Source organism: Suncus etruscus, chromosome 3 (assembly GCF_024139225.1).
Source record: "Suncus etruscus isolate mSunEtr1 chromosome 3, mSunEtr1.pri.cur, whole genome shotgun sequence".
Lineage (NCBI taxonomy): Eukaryota > Metazoa > Chordata > Mammalia > Eulipotyphla > Soricidae > Suncus > Suncus etruscus.
Window position 1 is genome coordinate 16,610,492 of NC_064850.1, and position 25,366 is coordinate 16,635,857.

The window sequence follows — 25,366 nt, forward strand, 5'->3', positions numbered from 1 at the left end:
GTGCGTGGGAAGCCACAGTTCAAGGGTGGGCACAGAAAGTGCCAACCAATATAAGTCTGCCCTTGAGGAAATGCTCCTGACTGGGTTTCCCCTGTATTAGGAAACCCACCCCCAAAGGCTTCCTTCTAACCAGGATCTCACTGTATGTCTCTGAATTCCCTTCTCTCGAAAATCAAAGATAACCAAAAGGTCCATTTCTAAGAAATGCTAGAATCTATCCACAACAGTGTTTTAATGTCACTGGGTCTTCGTTGGCAAACCCAATGTTCTCAACTCTTCCTCTCGCCAATGAGTGTGAAAACTGAGGAAATCAACTCTGCTCATGTCAAAAGAGGTCCTCCCCACAAAAAAGTCAAGGGCACCTCTGCCTCACTTTCTGTTTCTATGGGAAAGAAACAGTCAGGCCTATGAGGCAGAGCAGGCTGCAGGGCTGGGACTCAGCTCTTGTGTGTCACTGTATTTTGTGCTTCTTGTGGACCTACCCCAAAAGAGAGGGATGGGAAAGGGCGCGCAGGAGGTGAGAGGGAGAAGCAAGGAGGGAGAGGAAACCTAAAGTTGTCTCTCATTTAAAAAAAAAAAAAAAAAAACCAACAAAACAACAACAACAAAAATAGCTCAGAACCAGAACAATGACCAAAGTCAGAGGGGGCATCAGACAGCCCCGAGTTCCAAGGGCTTAGCAAGTGCCCTTTTTATCTGCTGAGGGCGAGCCCCGGCCACCACCGCGGCGTCCTCGGCAGGTTCGAGGCTCTTCCAAATCGTCCTCATCAAAGCCGTGGAAAGTCGAGGTGTCACTTTCTGACGTGGAACCGAATAAGTCCTCCGTGGTTCGTGCTGCAGCCGCTGCCTTCTCCTTCCTGCCTTCTCCTCCCAAATGAGCTGACATGTATGATGAATATATCAGCACATGGGTTAAGCAACAGACAGCATTATTAATATTCTGATTACAATATGACAACGTTACTCTTAATAGCATGATCATAAACCATTGCACACCAAAGGGCATTACCGGGAAGCATCTCCTGGCCATAGGGACAGAGCAAAGGGTTCCTCCCTCCCTGGAAAGGCATCGTCTCTCCCACCATATGTGTGTCCACAGCTTCTGACAGCCAAAGATTCAGTCAGGAGCTTGCTTTCTTCTCTTCCGTAGGCACACATACGCATTCACGCTCGCTCTGCTCAGCCCCAGACAATGAGCTGACTGGGTTTGGGTTTTTTGTTTTTTTTTGTTTTAAGCCTGGTTGGTATTTCTTTCATGTGTTCAGTTGGTGTTTCTTTGAACAATGTTTGTCCTTCACTTTGACAGTCAGCTTTACAAAGGTATTACTGTCAGATAACCCATTCGAGGTGGTTAAGCCTCCTTCCATTTTATTTTTATTTTTGCTCGTTTCTAATCCCATTCTTATGGAAACCCTTTCAATTCTGCCCTTATACCATGTCGTTCATTTGCACTGAAAGCAAAAAAGAAGTTGGGATGTCTGATACATGGTAGGTAATGAAAGAGTCTCGCTTTCTTTAACTGCTGAAGGAAATGTCTGTGATTTGCACTCGTATGCATGAGTGTCAGCCACACACTTAACACACAGCTGCTGCTACACACACACACACACACACACACACACACTCACACACACGCTCTCACACACACACTCTCACACACACTCTCACACACGCTCTCACACCAGCCAGGACCCAGGTCTGAATTGCTCTAGAATGTCCAGAGTTGTCAAATCTAATATGGAACTTAAAAAGTGGGAAATAAGAGTTTAAAAGCTTATTAAGTACAAAATAAAATTTATCATTATAAAAAACTTACTAAATACAGTATCCTAGAATCCATAAAACTCAGGTTTAAACTTGTTCACATTTTAAATGGGCCCAGAACTCAATGCAAAGGATGTCATGAGACACCATTTTTTATACCAATTCAGAAAGTTGACTCTCCCCAGAGAACCAGAGTAGAGAAGGAGAAAAGAAGGGCAAGGAGGATCTTTGAGGTACATTCTTCCTTGGAAGGACTTCAGAGACCCTATAATGGTAGTTTCCCACCAGTCTTTATAAACATATCTCATTAGCTGATGCCATCTATTCCTTCTTAAAGTACCAACTATTTTAGGAATATAAGAGTTAGATCGTGACTTGATTATCCAATAAAATCAACCCCCACAAATACAAGGGAAAGACCTAGATAGGTTATAAAATGGTGCTGTGAGTCAGAGAACACAGTGATCCTGAGAGGGAAAAAACCTAAATTTTTCTAAAGACAGAAACTTCAGGTAAGAAAAACCCACTTTTAATGCCCTGTAGATCTGATTCAAGTACTCCATAACTCTTTTTAGAAAGGAAGGGAGCAAGTGATATGTGGTTGGCACCATTTTCTGTGAGGCTTCTGAAGCTGCCATAATAGTCAATAACTTGTTTCCAAACGTAAAGATTTTTGTCTGATCACTTGCTTAAAATATTTCTATAGAGACAGAGAATTGAATTTCCTTTGTTTCTACTTTCTTTTTAGTTTGTAAAAATCCAGAGTCCATAATCACATGGCTCCTCTCTTCCTGCTGGCAAAGGTGAGTGAAGAGGTCAGTGTCTGGACAGTACATGAATGGACAGATGGCACAGATGGGCGGGCCATCCTGTCAGTCTCCTTAAAGGTTAAAAGCTGAAAACCTGATACAATGGAAACCACAACCCATTTTCAATGACTAAGGTGCTACTCAGGTCATTCTTGAGCTTAGAAAGCCCAAGCATCATATAGAAAAGGACTGAAGTGTAAGGCTTGCAGACAACACAAGAGAAGGAGTCATTTGCTCCTGAATGTCATCCTCTTAGTCCTGTTTTGGTGACATGAAGTAGAGAGTGAAAGTGGGAAGTAGCTAGGACCACTTACTGTTGAAACCAACTAATCAATTAAGTAAATTTTTCCTAATATCCAGTAGTTAATGAGAGAGATCAATCTCAAATCTTCTCTGCTCCCTTTCTTGAACTTTTGGCTAGTGATAATGTAAAGCCATGTGAAATATATTGAGAACTAACCAACCAGAACCAGTCCAAAAGAAGGCTTTGGTTAGAATTGAAAATAAAACAACCTGAACAAAGCTTGATAACCTGAACTCATTTTTATAATGAAAGTACAAGACCAAAATCATATTTTGTTACTCATCTTTAGTTTAGAAAAATTAAAAACAGAAATTTTACAACATGTCAAATCAACTCCTTAGCTCTAAAAATTCTGCCCTTCTACTTTTTTGATCTCTAAGGGTCTCTTTCATCTACTCCAGATAAATAAGTGGAATGAATGACCAATGGAGATGGCATTTATGCAGCTACTCAGGCCCCCAGACCCCCAAGATTCCCATAATTCAAGATGTGGCCAATCTCCCAATATTTATATTTCTATAATCTTTCAATTTGACCCAGACACTTCCATAAAACAAACATAGCTTTTTGCTCCAAGTACAACACCCAATTCAAGAAAACATGTTGCCTGTACCTCAGAGTATTTCCATACTAGCTCACTGCCATGTACAGCACACACAGGGAAATATCCAGTTCATAGGAAGACCAAACAAAATTCATAATTTTTTGTTCCCTTTTCACTATAGTCAAGGGCATGACTCTTAAGACTCCAAAAAGAAAAATGTCAACATGATCTGGAAGCCCATTTCCATCCCAAATCATCACCATCACTTTTTCAGCCCACCCTTCAAGCCCCACAGCCCACAAGATAGCAGAGGGATATAAGTTGGAGCAGTTAGGGGTCTACAGGCACATGAAGCAAGAAGGGGTCACACTCACCAGAGCGTCCACAGTCTGCACAGGATACCAACTCTTCAGGCCGCCCACTCTTCTTGTTCATATTAGAGCCCCCCAAGCAGAAGTCACAGTAGTTATTGGGAATGACTGTCCCATCCGGTCCTTTCTGGGCTGTAGAAACATTTCAAGAAACAAATCCCACTTTAGGCTGAGATGAACCCAGTCCTTTTCCATTGGCCCCTCTTTTCCCCAGTATGGCAAAATCTACACCTGAAAAAAAAAAAAAAAACGATAAAGTTTATAATCTGCACTTATTTTAGTGTAACCAAGTTGTTAAATGAGCTAAATGTTCTTTTTGATCCTCTTAGTTACAATATTAATACTGGGTCAGAAAGACAAACAGCTAATAGGGTGTTTGTCCTGCATGCAGCAATCCCAGGCACTCAAGTACCCCCAAGTACCATTAAGAGTGGTCCCTAAACCAGGAGCAAGTCCTGAGAACTGCCAGGTGCAGCCCCAAAACCAAAACAAGGCAAAACCAAAAAGCAATTATAAGCACTTACAAGTCACCCAGGACTCAGAAACCTTAAAGTTTAACTTCGCCATTAGGTTTATGTCTTTACAGAAACTAATTTGTTGATTGCATCCATGGATGGCCAAAGTCTACCAGTCAAGAATACTCCTCTTAGCTCTAAACAATGAGTTGTTGGGACCCAGACAACATCCGGTAGGTGGCAATCACAGATGGAGGTGTGACTTGAAGAAGTGAGAAGTAAACAAAGAAAGTACCCAGGGGTGATCCATTCTAGGAAGGACACTAAAGATATTCTTGGAGGCATGTTCTATCTTGGAATTATCCCACATCCCAACTTGGAACGTGTCACTACTTTCTTTTACCTTATGGGGTTCTATCTGTTTCTCGCTATCCTCTCATATTTCCTAACTAACACTATTTAACTCCAAAAATATGCTTTTGAGACTCTCATGAACGTTTTGGCAAATGCAAAATGCCTATCTACCTGAAGTTCGGGCTCCCCAGTCGTAGGCAGTACCCAGGAGTTTATAGCAGACACCAAACACCAAACACCAAAGATCAGAACTGGATACTTAGCTCAATGTCATGCCAGAAACGAGTTAAACACTGAGTTTGTGAACATGTTGTGAGGTTTGTTGCCTTCATAGCTATTCAGGCTGAAAATTCTTACACAAAGGCAAAAAAAAAAAACCTTGGGACATGATCTTGAAAACAAAGCCTTTTGAGAAGCATATGTCCCAGAGCCCTGAGATCATTCTCATTTTCCAGGGCTGCCTGAAAAGCCTTGAACAAGCTCTTAGCATGGGGAGAAATGCTTCCATTTCCCTTGTTTTTCTATCCCTATTGTGGACATGTTTTTTGTCCTATTAACGCTCCCTGTTTGAAACTAAGAAGAGAAGAACGGGGGTTTGTGGGATCCGCCTAAATCACCAGGGTATCTTCCTCCTCTCTGTACCCAATGCTTCCTGCTATCTTTCATTATTCACCAGCTAACATTAATCAGGGTCCCGTAGGGTACAAATCTGTAAAAGGAAGCAGATATGTGAGCACATATACCATCCAGACAGCAAGTGATGAACAGATTCACCCACTTTAATATGATTCCCTCTGGCCTTCGCTTCCACCATGCCTCTGCTTAGCCTCCAGGAAGAGAAAAACTTACCTGGGGAAGGCGGAAGACAAAAAGCTCTTGGAATTACATTAGAGAGGGTTAATCCATTTATCAGTTGCTATTTGGATTGTTTAATCAGTTTGTAAGTCATTGATTTTCATCTCCACGGAGGCAGACAATTCTCTGCAAGGAAAGTGCGGACTATTTGGGGGGCAGACTGAAGAGCTTGCCACACCCTGTGGCCTGTGTGTGGGTTTTTCATTAGTCACCACATCTCAGAGACAGCTGTGCTTTATCCAGAATGGTCTTGCAGGAAATCTCCAAAAGTCAGTACATCTGCAAGAATTTTACTCCACCTATAAAATGTTCACTGCCCAAATCCAGAAGGCCACTATCACTTCTTCCTTCTCTCTCTGGCACCATAATAACCACTTTATAGAACTCTAAGAAAACCCAAGCATGCCTATGAAGCAAATAAGCTTGAGTTTTAGTTTTCCTCATTATTAGGAGACTATCATGGAAGCCAAGCAAATGGGAATCAAAAGAGTGGGGCATATTAAATTTAAGACTGAAGGTAAACCAAAGCTAAATTTCATGGCTGATATTTACTAGATAAAAAGCATTGAAATGTCAATCACAACTTAAGTAGCTTCCTGCATGAAAAGCAACCAGATTCCCATGTAGATCATCCCACTAAAACTCTCAGAAGACCCACTCCTGTCATCTTTGTTTCTTCTATTATCTTAGGAACTTCCTATTATGCCTGATTTCCTTCCCTGTCACAAAATCTTTAATCCAATAAAGAATTTTATTTTCTCCAATAGACTTTGCCTGTGGCTTCTAAGAATGAAGAAGCAGAGTGAAGAATTGCCAGATCATTTTTGACAGTTTGGGGGGGGGGGGACAAATTGCCAACACACACCATTGGCGGAACACCTCTACTGAATCAGGGATCCCAAAAAATGTATTGAAAGAAATCAAAAAAAATTCAGAAATGATCTGATACAGTGGTTTTCAATTGCCAGTCTGGATGAATGTGAGTCCACTGATGTAAAAGGTTAAAACCACTGATTAACAGAACAAAGAAGGTAGAGATTGAGACATTGATCCTACATAAAACAAAATAGCAAACAAATAAAATACACACATATACACACATGCTACCACCACTAACACCACCAACAATAACTAAAGGAACAAAAATTCCAATCATCTGCTAAAAAAGAGTTTCAGAAAAGATTGAGTCAGGGCAGAGTCCCCACAAACATTCCCATTGTTTACTGAGCATAGAAGGTAATTGGTCAAGGGTCACATCCCAGCTGTAGGCCCTCATAAATACAGTCATGGCTGGCATGATATGAGACAAAGCAGCACCCCATAATAGATAGGCATCCTGAGGGGCAGGAGAGAGCACAGCAGTCGAGTGTTTGCCTTGAACAGAGCCAATCCAGGACGGACAGTGGTTCAAATCCCAGCATCTCTTACGGTCCCTCAAGCCTGCCAGGAGCAATTTTTGAGCGCAGAGCCAGGAATAACTCCTGAGCACCTCTAGGTGTGACCCCCCCCAAAAAAAAAAAACAGAAAGAAAAAGAAAAAAAAAACAAAGGCATCCTGAATGGTTAGGTTTTATTCCAGTTAAATCCTTTTTGCTCCATTTCTTTTTTTTTTTTTTTTTTTTTTTGGTTTGTTTTTGGGCCACACCTGGCAGTGCTCAGGGGTCACTCCTGGCTGTCTGCTCAGAAATAGCTCCTGGCAGGCACGGGGGACCATATGGGACACCGGGATTCGAACCAACCACCTTTGGTCCTGGATCGGCTGCTTGCAAGGCAAACACCGCTGTGCTATCTCTCCAGGCCCTTGCTCCATTTCTTACTTTCATTTCACAATAATGATCTTAAGCTTTCCACTCAGCTTGGTCAAATAACATGGGATAAACTTATTATTAGACTTTTCATGTAGTTCTCATATGTAGTTCTCATGTGCTTTTTGGCTCTTAGGATGGAGTTTAGGGTGAGAGTTCCCCCAAGGCATTTCCCTGACTTCCTAGCCAAATGTGGCCATGCAAGAGCTCTCTTTTGAGATGACTTCCATAACCCAGGGTGGACAGATATATGCCTGCCTTTCCTCCCCATTGTAAATTGTCTCAATTTATAAATCTGATCCTTCAAATCAGGCACCACAGGCCACTCATCATTAATACCTCCATGCCATGTACCCAAGAAGTGGTTAAAAACAATGGATGGGATGGATAGCTCAGAAAAGGAGGCACAGATGTAAGTAGGCAGCTCAGTGATGCCTCTGGGACCTCCTCCTGGGAGACAGGCACAGAGCATCATGTTAGCTGTAGCAGAGTTATCTGTCATTCAGAATATCCTTCACTGTCTGGTGTATGTGCCTCATCCTCAGAGAAAATAATTGGTCTGAGTACAGATGGATGGAGCCATCATCTGGTCTGGTTTGGTCTGGCCCCATGTCTGAAGTCCAGAGTCCATAAGGGTGGGAGGCTATGGAACTTGGGTTGTCAAGCAAATATCACTGCACCTCTGTGAAGGAAAGGAAAGCATCATGACTGCCAACACTTAAGGCCATGGTTCACTGTATCTTGAGAAGGTACATCTACCCAGTTGTACCTACCCACTCCTGCCTCCTGCTTGGTTTAACTGCTATTTGAGAAGAAGGGGGGAAAACTATAAGGTGATATTTATTAAGGACAGAACTGTGCAGGATCTTACAGGAGATGTTTTACTACATTATTTCATGGAATTGCACAAAAACCTTGTAAAGTAGGAAGTAGGTGACAGATGAAGAAACTGGAGCCCAGAAATATTGTGATGGTCTCTCTCTTCAGGGTAACTGAGATAGTTCAGTACACAGCTTTGCACGCTTAAAACCTGGGCTCCATCTTGCATGGTTCCCTAAACACTGCAAGATGTGGATGTTGATACTGGAGTAGCTCCTGAGCACTGAGAGAGAGAGAGAGAGAGAGAGAGAAATATATGCTGTCTTCACCTATGTTATGAAGAAGTATTCACCTTGGGTTGAGTATGTCTTCAGAGACTGTCTCAAATGTCACATTTCAGTCTCTCAGGAAGTCCAAAAGCAAACAGAATCATAGCTTGCATATAAAACATTTTGTGATCTCCGTAGAGGCATCTTGTTTTCCCCCAAAGCATTACTTAAGAAGCCCAGAGATATTAAAATGATCGAGATTGGCCTAACTAAAGCAGAAGTCTCTTTGTGAACTTAATGTGCCTGCCATGGTCATTCATTCTAGGTGATCCTGTTTATTGACCCGTGCTCCTCAAAATTCTCCAGAGAATTCCAGAAACTCATGGAGAAATTTCTCTTAAGTCAAGCTCACATTAGGGCAATCCTGGCCTATGGCCTGACCCAGCCGTGAGCAATTTCCTGGTACCATCTATGAGATCATTACAAAAAGGATTTTACTATAAATAGGAAACTCTCCCAGACCTTGCAAGTGGGATTTAAATAGAGATTCTGCTTCTGCTTATGGGAAATTGAGTCCCACTTTATAGAATAAGATGACGGGTTTGGGGGGAGACCAAGACCTCAGCAGTATGTAGAGGGCAGCATCTTTGAGGATGGATTTGGTTTTCTGTTGATTAATGTTCATGAACTGAGCTCAGAAGAATTACAAGGAAGCAACTGAGAAAAACAAGGAGAGTTTACAAGTTTACCTGAGGAAGAGAACTTTAAAAAAGCTTAAAGTGTGTGTTTGTGGGAGGTAGGCACAAGTAGGCGTGAAAATTAGGCACAAAGTTCATGAAGAAGGATTTAATAAATAAATCAGTAACAAACAGTGGGAGGGAACATTCAGATCCATCAAAGCAAGAGAAAAGTTTAAAAGGCTCCCATTATCTCTCCAGCAAGCTCAGAAAGTGGGAAGCCATGGGGTCGGAGAGATAGTATGGAGGCAGGACATTTGCTTCACATGCAGAAGGACAGTGATTCGAATCCCAGCATTCCATATGGTCCCCCAAGACTGCCAGGAGCGATTTCTGAGTGTAGAGTCAGGAGTAAACCCTGAGCGATGCTGGGTGTGACCCAAAGACAAAAAAAGTGGGGAGCCATTATTTGGAAAACTCTTCTGGATGTTGGCAGGAGTATTACGATAGCAGGTATATGCAGTGATGGGGTGAGGGGTTACCTGGGCCTCAGACATGTGGGTCTTATTTATGCTTTACCACTTGAGCCAGACCCACGCAACATGATATTTTTGCCTCCTACTACTGGAATATAGGACCCCAAATCTTCTATTAAAAGCACCACCCAGATAGGGCTGCCTTTAGCCGTGGCAGACTCCCTCTGCCAAAATTCTCTTCTCACTCATAAAAAGCAGGACTGTGGCAGTCAGCAGGCCACCAACAACAGCCCCTCCTCAGCCTCTTCCGGGCCCAGAGCCGCATCCCAAGCATCCCAGGGAAATGGGAAGACAGCCAGAAGTTTCGGCTCCTCCACAGCACACACACACACACACACACACACACACACACACACACACGAGCGTGACTTCACATCCTGAGCAGATGCCCAGCCCGCCCGCCAGGGCCTGGTGTGCACAGGCATGTGGGCATGCTCAGAGCCCACTCCCTCCACCCTGGCCTTCGCCCACAGCTGTTCCAAGGCCTGCTAGTTGGGGTGTGAAGCCCTTGGGGGTATCTGTGGGCAGTGAGGAGAACCCTCAGGGAGGCACTGTGCCCCCTCCTCACCCCCACACTCTCATTCCCCCACCACCCTCCCAGGCTGACAGTTCCCTGGCCCTCCACAGGTCTGACGTGTTTCCATGGCAACTGGAATCCTGGGCTCTGGCAGCCTCTGGTCTTGCCACCTGTTATTACTTCATCTCTCAAGTGTAAAGCATCCCAGCCCGGTGCCACTCGGCTGGGCAGAGCACATCTTCAGAGGAGGCAGTCAGGAAAAGAGGAGAAGGGGGAGTGGAGAGGTGACTGGCCCCACAGGCCATGTTGGAACTGAACAGGCTCAAGGAAGTGGCTCTGGAGTCAGGGGGCATGAGGAGGGAGGACATCAGCCCACACGTGCTTTCCCTGCAGAATCAGCAAGCAGGCCTCAGCTGGAGGCCTCAGCCACAGGCAGCTCCTTCCACGCAGTCTTTAATGAGGGACACGGGAGGGGCAGGGGAGCAGGCAGGGAAGGTGGCTGTGGGGAGGTCTGTGGTGACTGAGGCAGAGTAGGACAGGAGAGGGTTAAGTGGCAAGAAGACTGTGGGGGGAGGCTGGACCAGAGGGCAAACAGAGCCTCAAAGCCTGGATAAATGGCCTTAATTCTCATGCTCTGCTCACCCCACTCCTTACGTGTTTACTCATATAAATTATCCCTAAGACCTGACACCTATTTTTCCCCTTGCTTTCCTAGAACTGATGAAAAAATAAATCCCGCAGATCCCAGGAATAAAAATGCTGGGATGCCATTCTGTCTGGTTCTTCTCAGCCATTTAAGCTGAGAAGAACCAAACCAGGTACCCTCTTTCTCCCAGCATGATGAAAGGCAAAACAGACCAAAAATCCAGTAGAGAAAGAGACAATAAGGGGCCACTCATCCCCCCACCTCAGGTCATTGGAAAGACCAGTGCAGAGTGCTGGCTCTCCTGCATAGGCCATGCAGCATGGAGGACCATGCAACTGTGAAGCAAAGAAGAGTTAAGCAGGTATGGAGCCATTTTAGGAACTGAGATTTGTCAGTCTGAGTAAGAAAAGGTCAAGGGGTAGATATAAGTAGTTTTCAAGGGCCAGAGTGATAATCCAGAGAGTTGGGTGTTTATATTGTATGCAGCTAGCCTGGGTTCATCCCCAGTATCCCATGTGGTCCCCCAAGCCTCCCAGGAGTATTTTCTGAGCACAGAGCCAAGAGTAGCCTCTGAGCACCTTGAGGTGTGGTCCCAAAAGCCAAAAAAAAAAAAAGTCCTAAAGCTTTAGGGTGGGACTAAACTGCTATACTAGACTGTTAAGAACACTCTGAGACTGAGCAGAAATAACCATGCCTGCCATGAGGACTGGGAAATGAGGACAGTTCCAGAGTTAATGGCAGGTTTTGGAGGTTCTCTTTGAGGGACTACTTCCCTTGGCAGAGGCAGTTTGAATACTTACCTATCTGGGGGCAAGAAAATGTTCTGAATGGTATTTCAAGGCCAGTTTTGGGTGACTATTTGGTGAAGGGGTCTCATATCTGAGGATTGAAAGGAGTGAAAGCTCCCACACCTAGAGGAATTGGCCTCTTATGGTGGTTTTTTGTTTTTGTTTTTGTTTTTGTTTTTGGGCCACACCCGGCGGTGCTCAGGAGTTACTCCTGGCTGTCTGTTCAGAAACAGCTCCTGGCAGGCATGGTGGACCATATGGGACACTGGGATTCGAACCAACCACCTTAGGTCCTGGATCAGCTGTTTGCAAGGCAAATGCCACTGTGCTATCTCTCCAGGCCTTTATGGTGGTTTCTTGTGTGTGCAATTGTCCAGTAGGGCAGCTAGGATTCAGCAAGTGACGAGACTGCCACAGTGACTGCCAGGCATTCTCATCAGTACATCATGAAAGCAAGTGCCATTAGTAGAAAAGACAATATCTGCCAGGAGAAAAGAACTTCATCGGACCCCCCCAAATCCCAAGTGTTTATTCTAAAGCACCAGCAGCCCTGTTCCTAATAGAGAGATTGGTGGAGGCAGAAATAAAGGGGAAAGCTAACCAGTTGCCTGACCTTCTGAAGGGATTCCTCTCCCTGGACCACTTCTTGTAAAACCAGAATGGAAGGAATTTGGAACCCTCAGATTCAGCCAGTCCTAGGAACCATGGAACTCTTCATCTCCTTTCTTGCCAAGAACCCTGTTTCACCCAGTAAGAAAACAGCCCCAGTCTTAGTGCATGGTCCAGTATCTATAGAATTGGGCAGAGTTGGTTGTTGGATTACTGGAGCCTGAAGTTTTACTTATGGTGGGTGAGTGCTGCTTCCCAGCAATGCTTGGGGACTTGGGGACCACTCTTGTGTAGATCTGACAATTTAGTGCCCAGCCTGGCAAGTAATGCATACTGGCAAAGAGTGGTATTAGAGGTGGGTGGGACTATGCGGTACCAATCAGGTGTCTTGAACACACGTACCTGCTTTGAGCCCCTATAAAAATGTTTCAATGCTGCATCAGGTTTCCTCCTTGGCATATGTCTACCTCTTCATCCAACTTTGCAGAACATCAAACTCACTGTTTAGATCACACCCTGTGTGATTTACTCCTAGCATTTATGAAAACACAATCATGCCAGAGAGGAGTTAAGGCGCTTCCTTACATGCAACCAACCCCAGTTTGATGCCCAGCATTGCATATGGTCCCTAAATCAACACAAGATGTGATTCTTTCTCTCTCTCTCTCTCTCTCCTTTCTCTCTTTCTCTTTCTTCTCACTGTCTCTCACTCTCACTTTCTCTCTCTCTTTTCCTCTCTCTGTGTGTGTGCGGAGTTTGGATGCCACCTTCATGGTTCAGAGGTTAGATGGTCACAGGGAGCACTAGTCACATGTTCTGTGCTCCAGCCTGACCAGCTGCCCTTGCTGTCATTGATGCTTCAGAAAACAGAAAAAGGCGGAGTCAAGCTGATTCTTTCTCTCAGCACTGATTAGGGAAAGCACAAGAGATATTTCCATTTTCCAGCAGAAGGTCCTGGGGGTCAGTTCATGCCCTGGCATAGCAACTTGTTATTGCCACCAAATGAGTCAGTTGTGGAGGGGGAAATGTTTCATTTGAGAGTATCTATGTCAATAGGGCTTGGAATGAAGTGGTGTCATTCCCCTTAGAGAATTGTAGGCCATCTCCATGTGTCTGAGCCTGAGAAACTCGAGCCATCTCCATTGTCAGGACATTTTGGCTGACATTGGAATTTAGCAAACCCTGTCCCCATGCTCTATGTCTCTTGTCTGTCCCTCTCCATCCCATCTGCAATATCATCCAGCCACCAATCCCATGGGACTCAGGCATGTCCACAACAGAGCGGCATTTTCTGTGTCCTTTAGACTGAAACACAGTCTCAGTGAGAACAAGATGAAGGATGAGCCTCAAGTGTCAAAGCTGGGTGCTCAGGAGAGAGATAAGGGCACAAAGCCCAGAAAAACAGCCCAGAAAAGAAGATTCAGATGGGAAATACTGAGGGAAGCCTGTACCAGGACCAGGTACAATCTCACTCCTGACCAGTTACCAACTGACTCAGTGCATCTAAGACAAAAGAAGCCATTAAACATGCATCTGCACCAGCTGGATTTCTCCAAGGGAATGGTTTCCCTGGGAATTTGCCAAAAATACCAACCCTAGGGATCCGCCCCAGACATGAAGGGAGACCTAGATGCTGGCAGAGCTGCACCACCTTTGCACACTTGCAAGCATAGTCCAGCCTGCAACCCAGCAGTTTGTAAAACATTGTGCCAAGTGCTCAAAGCTCAGGCTTGAGCAGCACAGCTCTGAAAGCACCCTAGCACAGGTCACCCACACCTCTCTTTGAACACTGAGTTGAAGGATGAGCATATCTGATCAGCATAGAGCTCAAACAAAGGGGCAGGAAAGTTCTGGTTCTGTTAGAGGTCCAAGGCACCAGACAGCTAAGGGTCATGCCTGAGGTTACACCAAACCATGGGGCTCTTTGTTGGCCCAAGTGCCACAGTCCTATGAGGACACACAGACTGCAGTGCAGACTCAAGAGACTTCAAGTTTTGGTCTGTGGCCAATCAGAGCATCCCAGAGCTAGAAGCTGTACACTGAACTTACTAGCACTGAACTTAAGCCACAATCTAGAACAATAATACAGCAGTTAGGGCACTTGTTTGCCTTATGTGCAGTCGACCCTGATTCAATCTCTGTTGGATATGAAGACTCACAAGAAAAAAAAGTAAGCTTAGCTAGAGATTTGATAGTCAGAGGTGAGGAGCAGAAAAAGGTGACCTAAGGACTCTCAATTACCAGACCCACTGGCACCCCAGGGAATACCAGAGGGGCGGTCCTTCATTCACTCTTTTATCTAGCACCTCTCTCTAAGAGGAAGGCAATCTTCAGAGATTTTGCCTTAGCTTCACAGCACATATCTCTTTTTTAAAATGTAAAGACCCTCTTAGGTTTGATTAGCATTAGATAGGTATTCATTATTTGCCCTTCCTCTCATATTGATTGTTCCTGAAAATAAATATCCTCCATGTAGGAGAGTCTGGCCTCTCAATCCACAAGGCTGGAAGCACCCCTCCCCACACCATCCTTTTCTCTCTTATGTCTGTCTTGTTTTGCTTTGCTTTTTGGGCCACACCCTGTGCCACTCAGGGGTTACTCCTGGCTATGCGCTCAGAAATTGCTCCTAGCTCGGGGATCATATGGGACACCGTGGGAATCAAACTTTAGTCAGTCCTAGGTCAGCCGCATGCAAGGCAAACATCCTACCACTGTGCCACCGCTCCAGCCCCTTGTTTTCTTTTCTTTTATATATTTTTATTAATGTGTTTATCTAAGCACCATGATTGCAGACATGTTTGTAGTTGGACTTCAGTCATAAAAGGTACATCCCCTTCACCAGTGAAACCGTCCCAGCACCAATGCCTCCGTCTTCCTCCTCCCCCACCACCTGCCGATATTCAAGACAGGCATTCTATTTCTTTCACTCACTACCATTTTCATGATAGTTGTTGGTGTATTTATTTCTCTAACTGCACTCACCAAACTCTGTGGTAAGCTTCATATCATGGTCCAGTCTTTCAAACCTCATCTCTATTGTTTCTGGATATTATTATCATACTATCTTTTATTTTTCTTAAATCCCACAGATGACTGAGACTGTTCTGTGTCGATCTCTCTCCCTCTGACTCATTTCACTCAGCATAATACTTTCCATGTCCATTCATGTACAGGAAAATTTCATGACTTCATTCTTCCTGACAGCTGCATAGTATTCCATTGTGTATATGTACCACAGTCTCTTTAGCCATTTATCTGTTGTTGGTCATCTAGGTTGTTTCCAAAATTTGTCTTCTTTTCTTAATCCTAGCAGCAACCCTGCTTCAGGCCCTTTTACCTGGAGCTGATCCCCAATAAATCTCAACCTCGACCCATTGGAGTTATCTACAAGCAGAGTCAAAAATAAGCTTTGAGCACTGCTGGGTATAGTGCCCCCCCCAACAAAATTCATCAGTCAGGATGAGTGTCCATGATCCCAGATTTCTCCCCATTTGCCCTGCCTGCAGAAGTCAAATTTCTGAGTTAGCCTTGCATGGAGGACTCCCCCTAGAACAAAAGGGGACCCCAGGACTGGGTACATTCAATAGAAAAAATAGGAAATTCCTGGGCATACCTGAATGAGTAGATCCTATGTGAGATGGGTGCTGCCAGCCCATCTTCAAGAAGTACCAATATAGGCCCTAATTCAAGTGAGACTCAAAGGTTGAGAGCGGGTGTGCCTTGATCTGTTTCATGCTTCAAAAGGCCACTGTGGTGCCTCCACAGAGAATGTGCTCTGAGAGGGAGGGAGATCAATAAGTAAGTATCAGTGATGCAGACAGAAGCCAATGGTGAACAGGAGATAGAGAAAAGAGATAGATTTTGCCAAGGGAGTGGTATGGATAGTAAACAAAAAATAACAAATAGCCAGGTACAGACCCTAGGCTTTTTGCAGTGGGCACAAAAGCTTTATAGGAAGGGAGGGAGGGAGAGAGAGAGGAAGGAAGAAAGGAAAAAGAAAGGAGGGGAGGCAAGGAGGGAAAAAAGATAAGGAGGGAGGGATGAAGGGAGGGAAGGAGAGGGGGAAGAATAAAGAAAAGGAGTTAGGGAAAGGTCAACACAGGACAATAACTATACAGAGTGATTCCTGATATTTTTCTAACTAAGTAAAGTCTCACGCAGAATTTGTAATGGAAGAGGAGAGGGTGGGCCCACTGTCTGTTAAGTTAGGTTTTTCAATAGGATCCCATCCAGTGGTGCCAGGGATGGGGAGGCAGGTCTACTCCTTGCCAGCCTTTGTGTGGCAGTTTCTCAGGAACCACCAAGATTATATTGATATAATATGATATGAGATGAGATAGCAGCCCTAGGGGCAGAGATAGGGGGCAGGGGAGTAATATGTTGTCAGGTATCAAACAAGACATTGCATATACTAAGCATGTGCTCTACTCCTTGGGATATATCTCTGGCTCCTACAATTAGTCATCTTGAAGACAAAATGTTCCTCCATAGAACAAACCATATCATTCCCCTCCCACCACCACCATCCGTTTCTATGAGATGATGAGGATGACTGGTGGTGGCTTCCCTGCCCTTGTAAGAACAGATAGTATAGAGCTCCCTTCTCTCCACAGCTCCTCTATTCCATTCTCATTCTCTCCATTTCCATTCCAGGAAAAAGCCTGATCAACCCTGGGAAGACCAAACACACATTCTGTAGGCAACCCCACTGTAGAGTTCCAGCATTCTCCAGAAGTGTGGGAAATGCTCAACTCACAAGACAGGGACCTGATTGTGACAGCTCAAGTTAACATGATGCCCATGAATAAAGCCATTACACAACTGAACACACTTCAGGAAAAAATACATGGACAGTAGAGGGACAGAGGCCTAGGGACCAGGCTGAGTGAGAATTCATCACCCAGGATTCCACTGTCCTGATGTAACTGAATGGGACCATTTCAAGTATGCTCACACTTAGCTTCCACCCTATGTATTGTGTGACTTGGGGCAAGTAACTCAACCTCTATTAGCCTTAATTTCCTTATCTGTAAAAAGAGAGCAGTTGATGTTAGTTAAGAGTGAGTTAGGAAGTGTTTCTTCATGTCAACCTTATTTCCTTCCCTAGATGCAAGGGAAGTTTATTTCCAATAAGGACAGGAAATAAAATTATAGGCCCAAAGAAGTTCATTTTCTTCTAAAGTGGCAGAGAATTCACTCATGCTTCATTTCTAGGGCATTCCTCAGCTTCCATGTATCCAGGTAGCCTCCAGGAACATGGTAGCCACCTTGTTGGATATGGCAAACATATGGGTACAGCCCAATTAGCACAATGTCTGACTCATTCAGAAATGCTGGCAACACTCAGTGTTGTCAATGGCATCCCAAGAGAACATGGAACTTGTGGACTCTGAACCTTCTGATGGTTAGGCCCCAACTGAGAGAAAAATAATAAAGGTTTTTCCAAAACTGTACCCCCTCCTCTCTATGAGGGCAAATGTACACAGTCATTTTCTGCAACATACCCTGTTCAGCCTTTAAGGAGAAAGGATGTTTCCCATGTGCCAGAGCCAGCTCTAAGAGTGTCTGGTACTAAGGAGCCCAGAGTTCTTAGCTCCCTGGATCATCACTCCATGGAAGATCCCTGACTCCACTGGCTGGGGTGGTTACAAGCACATTCTACTGGTCCTCATGGGTCAGAGATGAGATATTGGCTCATCTGTGCCAACTTGGGCCCAAACACCCACCTGGTCTTGATTGAAAATGCAATGCCACTGCACAAGTTCAGCCCAATCATTCTGTTTTATGATGAGGGGACACAGGAGCAGAGAAGTATGAGGAGCTTCTCTTTATAAAGAGGCATCTCTCTCTCTCTCTCTCTCTCTCTCTCTCTCTCTCTCTCACACACACACACACACACACACACACACACACACACACACACACACACACACACACACCTGGACTCACTGCCCCACCAAAAGGTGGAGGGCAGAAATGTCAGGAGACTATAACATTTGTTAGATTTTTTTTCCCATCAGCAGGGCAATGACATCATGTGCTTCTTTTGGATAATTTGCACATTATCAGGCTAATTTTCAGATTATCTAATCAGCTGCCATCACCCTTAATCAACTCGGCTCTTTCAGATCTGCAGGGTACAACATGCCCTCCAAAGGGGCCTAGTGCTGGGGCCCTTTCTTCTCTTAAGCAGAATCGAGAATTTCAGTGCTCAACACAGCATTGTGCCATGGAAGACTGGCCCATAACCTAGGCCAACCCTGCTGATTCTCCCTAAGGATAAAGAATTGGTTTAAAATGCAGGTATCTGGGGCTGGAGAGATAGCATGGAGGTAAGGCATTTGCCTTTCATGCAGAAGATCATTAGTTTGAATCCCAGCATCCCATATGGTCCCCCGAGTCTGCCAGGAGTGATTTCTGAGCGTGGAGCCAGGAGTAACCCCTGAGTGCTGCTGGGTGTGACAATAAATAAATAAATAAATAAATAAATAAATAAATAAATAAATAAATAAATAAATAAATAAAATGCAGGTATCTGGGGCTAGAGCGATAGCACAGCGGTAAGGCATTTGCCTTGCACAGGGCCAACACAGGACGGATGGTGGTTCAAATTCCAGCATCCCATATGGTCCTCCGAGCCTGCTAGGGGTGATTTCTGAGAGTAGAGCCAAGAGTAATCCCTGAGTGGCCCCAGGTATGACCTAAAAAGAACCCCCACAAAAAATGAAGGTTTCTAAGATATTTCTTTGTGAACAGTTGCAATACTTAAACAAGCATTTCATACTCCTTTGTGCTATTAGATAAAAAGGAGACTGAGGCTGGAGAGATAGTACAGTGGGTGGGGTGTTTGCCTGGCATGTGACCAACCTAAGTTTGATTTGCAGCATGCCATATGGTCCCCAGAGTACCACTGGATGTGATTCCTGAGTGCAGAGTTAGGAATAACCCTAGGTATGCCCCCCCAAAAGAAGAGGGAGCGCACATAACAAATGCCCAATTTATTGTAATCTTCTAGCCATTGTTGCAGAATATCAACACAGTTGGGCATAAAAGATGCTTCCAACTTTGACCCTTGCCTATATTTCCACTATTCTCTGTAACTCCAAAATTAATTACCAATTCACCAAGAGATTCCCTAGTTCCCTAAATCTACAACTGTCAAACCCAATGACTGGAGATACCATGCAGACCATTTCCTAAGTCTCCTTAGCTTGTGCAGACATGCTTTTCTTCTTCCAAAGAAACCTTTCCATCCTGGAAAATTCCTCTGTGATGTCCAAAAGCCTGAATGCAACAGTGCTTAAGTTTTCCTGTGCACCAAAGTGCCCTGGGGGGGGGGGGTGTTAAAACATAGCTTGATAGGCCTCAGCCACAGTCTCTATTTCAGGTCCTCTTGTGAAGGCAAGAGTCTGCACTCCTCAGAAACTCCCAAGTGTTTGCAACCTGTACAAACCGTCATGACCATATTACAATCAACCTTGGACTGTCAGCTCCTCAAAGACAGGGCCTGTGCAGTATGCAATACATGGTTACTAATTAAATAGATGAATGGAAAGATAGATGGACAGACAGATGGATGGAAGGATAGACAGATGGATAGATGAACAGAGAGACTGATTGATGAATGTATGAACAGATGGACAGATCAGTAGATGGGAAGATTAGCAGATGGATGGATTACTGGATGGATGGGTGGGTGGATAGATGAATGGATGAATAGTTAAAACTGAATTGATTTACATAGTGTTTCTCTCCATATCCAGGATCTCATAAATGTTCTCCTTTCTCTACCTCCTCAGAAAGTACCTTGAAGGCATCATCTATAAAAGATACCCACTGTGTAAAGGAGGTAATAAGAAAAACAGAAAAAGTAATTGGGAGCCTGTGTCAAAGGTATTCCAAATCCTAAGACAGTGCTCTTAGATGTTTTCTAGGTGTCCTCTAGAAGTTCTAACAGTTACCTGAGTGATCTTGTCAGAGACCTAAGAAATCTGGCTCTCCAACCTTCGTCTTCTCTATAGTCTGTGTGTGATGTGTGTCTCTGTACACAATGAGATTTGTATGAAGAAGATGGCAAGAGAAATGGAGAAAGGAAGAAGATTCCAGCCTCACACAGCAGAAAAAGGACAGCAATTCAGGGAGAACAAATCCCCCACTCTTCCAAAAATTCTCTCCCACACCTAGTATCTACACTCCCAGAATATCTGCGCTGCCAGTGGCTAGGGTTAAGAGAGCTGGCACCAAGGGAAGAAGGAAGTCCTACTCAGAAGCAAATGCAATCATGCAGGGGAACAAAGGGAGAACTTGCAGAGGGGAGGGCTGGAGGACTGTGGAGAGCTGAGGTTGCAGTGTGCAGGGCAGCCTTGGCAGGGGAGGCCATGAGGGCTCTGGCACTCTCTGCCATTTCAGCAGCAGCAGGCATAGGGATGAGCAGTGAGCTTGGCTGGAGACATGGCTGGAGGCTGTGGCAAGGGACAGCAGGAGAAATAATGTCAAAATGTCTCCCCTGCTGCAGGGTATAAAATCTCTGGCCCTGAAATCTCCTGGTCTGTGGAGCTGTCATGTGCAGAAAATGCCCCTATAGCTCTCTGCTCAACAGGAAAATGGCAGCATTCCCTCTTCTCTGGAGTCCAGAGCCTTTTGCAGGTGGGGGAGATGGTAGCTGCCAATTCCTGTCTCCCTCTCCCTTCCAAGGCCTGGCCCCGGGGAGGATCAATCAAACTGAGACCTCTGGATGCTGCAGAGCTGCCACATTCGATTCGCCACTCAGCCCCAGTGGCACTTAGGGGCAGAATAAATGGGAGCTGATGCATACCCCAAACAGTGGGAGCGGCTAATGACCGGGTATTAATGATGCTGGCAATTAGTGCTCATGAAAAATGGTTTGGGGGCTACTCATGAGGGGGCAAGGAGAAAAATATCTGAAACAGCCAAACACACCAGGGACTTTTTCTGTGGAGCAAAGAACCTGGGCAGAGTCACCACCCTGAATTTGTTTTTTAAAAGGGGGGTGAGAGAAGAGGGAAGGAAAGACTCTATGGACACAAAGGGTCCTTCTGCAATGCCCTCCTGACTGGTAAAATTGGGTCTGATCAGAGCAGATATCTGATCTGCAAAGGTATTTGCAAGCATTCTGGAACCAGCCTTGGTGCCTAAAGGCAGCTATTCTCAGAGGTTTCAAATTCCTGGGGTAGTCAGTGGTTCTTTATGATGGACCCAATTTCCCTTGAACAGGGTGAGAAATGGGGTGGACATAGGGTTAAGACAAATGTACTCTCTGACAAACCCCTAGAAAAAAGGAATGAACAGCCACTTCTCAGGGATGCTTCCTCCATCTAGGAGGAAGCAAGACAGTGGCTCAAGGTGAGGCCAGCAGCAGCAAAAGACAGACCTGTGAGAACATGGGGTGAGATCCCAGTGGACAGAGATAGATGCCAGCACCCACTCTGGAATCCCCCAGTTCCCCAGAGAGATCTGCATAACCAGTTAAGAAGAGACATGTATATCCAAGGTGTCTGCATGTGCCTGGAGGGGGCCTGGGGACGGGAAGCAGCCCAGGCCTTTGTCCATCAGCAAGCGCGCGTGCACACACACGCACACGCACGCACGCACGCACACACACACACACACACACACACACACACACACATACACACACACATGACAAAGGCTTAGTGCCCATGCTCTCCAGCATGAGTGAAGCTCAACACTGGCCTGACATTTGCAAAGAGATGTAAAGGAGATAAGCCAGCAGGGCAGGGGGGACGTTGAGAGTAAGCAACAAAAACCAGCCCATAAATACTTTAGAGGGCAGCCATCACTATGAAATACCTTCCAGATAGCAACCCAAATCAAAGGAGAGCCTTCTCAGCCTCCCAGAGGTAGGAGACAATAGCTACCCTTGGCCACTGAGATCTGACAAGGGATAAGAGGAGAGGGCTGGGAGAGCAAATCCCAAGAGTGCCTGTGCAGGTCAATAGCCTCTTTCTGAAAACCAAAGGGGGTTGGGGGGTGGGGTGAAGTAAGGAGCCATCCACAGAAAGAAGGCAGAGACCTCAGCATTATAGGAACTGAAGCTGGGGTGGGGGTGGGGGACAATAAGAAAGGGTTTGGGGCTCAGCTCTGTCAAACCCTCCTGGCCTGCTTTTCAGATTCTGTCCAGATGACAAGAATAAACAGCCCATTGATGCCTGCTTTCATTCTTACTCATTTCCGGGGTTTAAGACCTTATAAGAAAATACAGGTTGTCAAACCTGGCTTGAACTCCTAAAGTAGGAATGAAACCAGACATTATAGAGTACTGTCTATCTCCCCTTCCCCTAAATTTTATATATTAAAGTCTTAACACCAGTTACCTCAGAGGGACAACATTTGCAGACAAGATCTTAAAGGAAGAAGAAACATTAAGGGTTGGGGAAATAGTTTAAGAGGCAATATAATCCCTATAGGAGTAAGGCCCTAAATTTGATCCCTGGCAACAATACGTCCCCCTATCCTGAATACTGCTGGATGTGGCACTGGTGTCCTGCCCCCACCAAGCACTGCCAGGCCTGAGTCCCACTTCAGAAATAAACATTAGAGAAGAGAACATATAAGAGCACATATAAGTGCTAAATCTTTTTTGTCTTGCTAATTTATACTGGAAGTTGGGAAAGAAAAGAATAAAAATAAAAAGAAACCCCAATCTTTAGGATTACCTGGGGTCTTGAAAGCTCAATATCCCTGGGACAAGTCCCCCAACACTTATTAGCTAAGAGTGTTCAAAGGAATGACAAATGCACCCTAGGTGGTGTTTCTAGGGAGGGGGGATTGCCTTGCACCCAAAGCCTAGAATCAACCAAGAACATCTGACATGCCCGGATGGGCAAGAAGACATGGGGAATATCTATCCCAACTGACACACCAGGGACTTTGCTCCATTCAGGGAGTGGTTGTGAATGGCTCTTCCAAAGCTGAGGGAAAGAGTAGCAGATCAGTATTTGATACTGTCTAGGGAAAGGTATTTCCTTCCACCTTTACCATACCTCCTTACCTCTGGGTACAGAGCTGCATGTGCCATCACCCCCCAGCTTTCTTGAAGCCTGCAGGGCTCTATTGAGCCAGAGGCAGTTGGGGTTCAGTTGAAAGGGCCAACTCACCCCAGGATATTAAGAATAATCAACAGAAGCCATCCAAGGATGCCAGAAGTAGACAAAAGAAATATTCTGTAGCCCTCTCCCACCTCCACCTCATCATGGTCCAGCCCAATAATGGGGAACTCACGTCTGTGGTTCTCATTTCTGTGGTTGGGTGGGGACCGGGTCTCTTGGTCTTGGGCTTCATCCCCCTCTTCACTGGCCAAGTGAGTATGAGCGTAGTGATAGCTGAGTCCGGGCCGGTTCTTGTAGCGCTTGCCACAGACTAGATGGGAAAAGAAGAGAAGAAAGGAAAAAACATTGTTAGCCACCTCTCCAGCCACTGCCCCGTCTCCATTCGCCCCAGAGCTAGGTTTCTCTTACAAAGTGTCTTCCATCTCCAACATTTCTACCGTCTTCATAGAATCAGCCCTACTATGACCATATCAACCCATGAGAAGAAAAAGCACCCAGATATAATGGGCACAAGCTCAGTAAGCACTCCACCACTTCCTGAATGTGAGGCCCCTGCTGGATCTTACTCTCTCTGTGTCTCCATTCCTTCTGAGGTTAAATACCAATGAGAGTATTTCCCTCCTAGAGTTGGAGTGACAAAACAGTGGGTAGGGCATTTGCTTTGCACATGGCTGACTTGGGTTTGATCTCCAGCATCCCATATGGCATGAGCACTGCCAAGAGTAATTACTGAGTGCAGAGTGAGGAATAACCCCTAAGCATTGTCAGGTATGGCAATGCTGATGCCATGATGAGATGATCTCTTTGCAAAATACTTAGTTAAGTGAACAGCCTGTAACAAGAGTAATGAGTATGTAATGTTTAACACTGAAGGACATGGGAGTTGATTCTAGACAATACTCTGCACAGAGGGGCAAGTGAAACCCAACAAGGCTCAAAGCTTGGCCTGGGAATACACAGCTGATGTAGTAGAGCTACTAGAACCCAACTCTTTGGTCCAAAAGTCTTTTTGAGTGGATCAGGGGGAGGGAGGCTCTTTCTAATAAAAATCCAATGGCTTTATGCCAGAAAAACATATCCTAGTTCTACTATAAAGGCCATGAAGCCTGGGAATCTTTGCTTGAAACCCAGGAATGCTCGGCAGAAGTTCTTGGGTACCAAGAACATTTTCCCTGTTCCCCAGGCAAAGTCTAAATTACAAACTCCCTCCCAATAACACAAGCACTACCTCCTAAATAAACAGGAAGAAAAAGAGCAGCAAGCCAAAAAAGATGGCTTCTCAAAGGTCAAAAGACCCAAGATTCGCTGCTCAGAACTGTAAAGGAAATCGGGTCCTCACACACTCTCACAGGAGTTCCTATCTTAGTCCCAGGCTTGTACTGCTAGTCACAGAAGCCCAGAGGATCTTTCAGGAAAAAATTCTTGGCTAAATCCCTCATCTTATACCCACCTCATCAGTGGAGCAAATCCCACTGATATGCCAAAGGTGGCAGATCCTCAGAGTCCCTCCCTTTGTACTGGAGCAGAAATTTAACACAGAAGAGTACAACTGTCTCTCAGACTTGACTTCAAGCCCCAGAGTCAAAGCTGACTGGCTTGGTGACCATAACAGTTAAGTCACCTTTTTATTTCTAGTAGAATTTGTTGTTGTTGTTGTTGTTGTTGTCGTCGTCGTTATTATTGCTGTTGTTCCATTCTCTTCAGGATTTTAAGGTGTTACCCCAGTGTACCCTTCACCACAGAGAGTATATCCTAAGACCACAGAGGATGCTTAAACCTGTGGATAATGCTAGACCTTATACTCACCATATTTTCCCTACGGAGAGACATACATATATGTGAGTTTCATTTACAAATGGTGCTGCAAGCATTTCACCATAATAAACACACAAGATATACTACATTATAGTGAAAGTTAGGTGAATGTGGTCTGTATCTTAAAATATCTTTAGTCATCTTGACCCATGGTTGACAGGTAAATAAAAGTGTTGAAAATCTTAGAGGTGGGAGTGTTCAATATGACCTCAGGCGATAACTAATCATGTCATTTTTTCAACTACCACTTAAACTATTTCTTTTTTTTGGGGGGGGGGGGGTGACGCCCAGAGGTTACCCCTGGCTCTGTGCTCAGAAATCATCCGAGTATTGGGGGACC

The 25,366-nt window shown here is 45.0% G+C and overlaps 1 protein-coding gene across 1 annotated transcript in view; it reads right to left on the reverse strand.

Moving 5' to 3' along the window:
• Positions 1–25,366, reverse strand: part of DPF3 (double PHD fingers 3) — a 298,015-nt gene that overhangs the window by 66,526 nt on the left and 206,123 nt on the right. Inside the window, exons 7-8 of the mRNA XM_049770448.1 lie at positions 23,384–23,521; positions 3,796–3,924 (exon numbers count right to left, since the gene is read on the reverse strand). Of these exons, the coding sequence (XP_049626405.1) occupies positions 3,796–3,924; positions 23,384–23,521 (267 nt within the window). The remainder of the gene's footprint in view (positions 1–3,795; positions 3,925–23,383; positions 23,522–25,366) is intronic.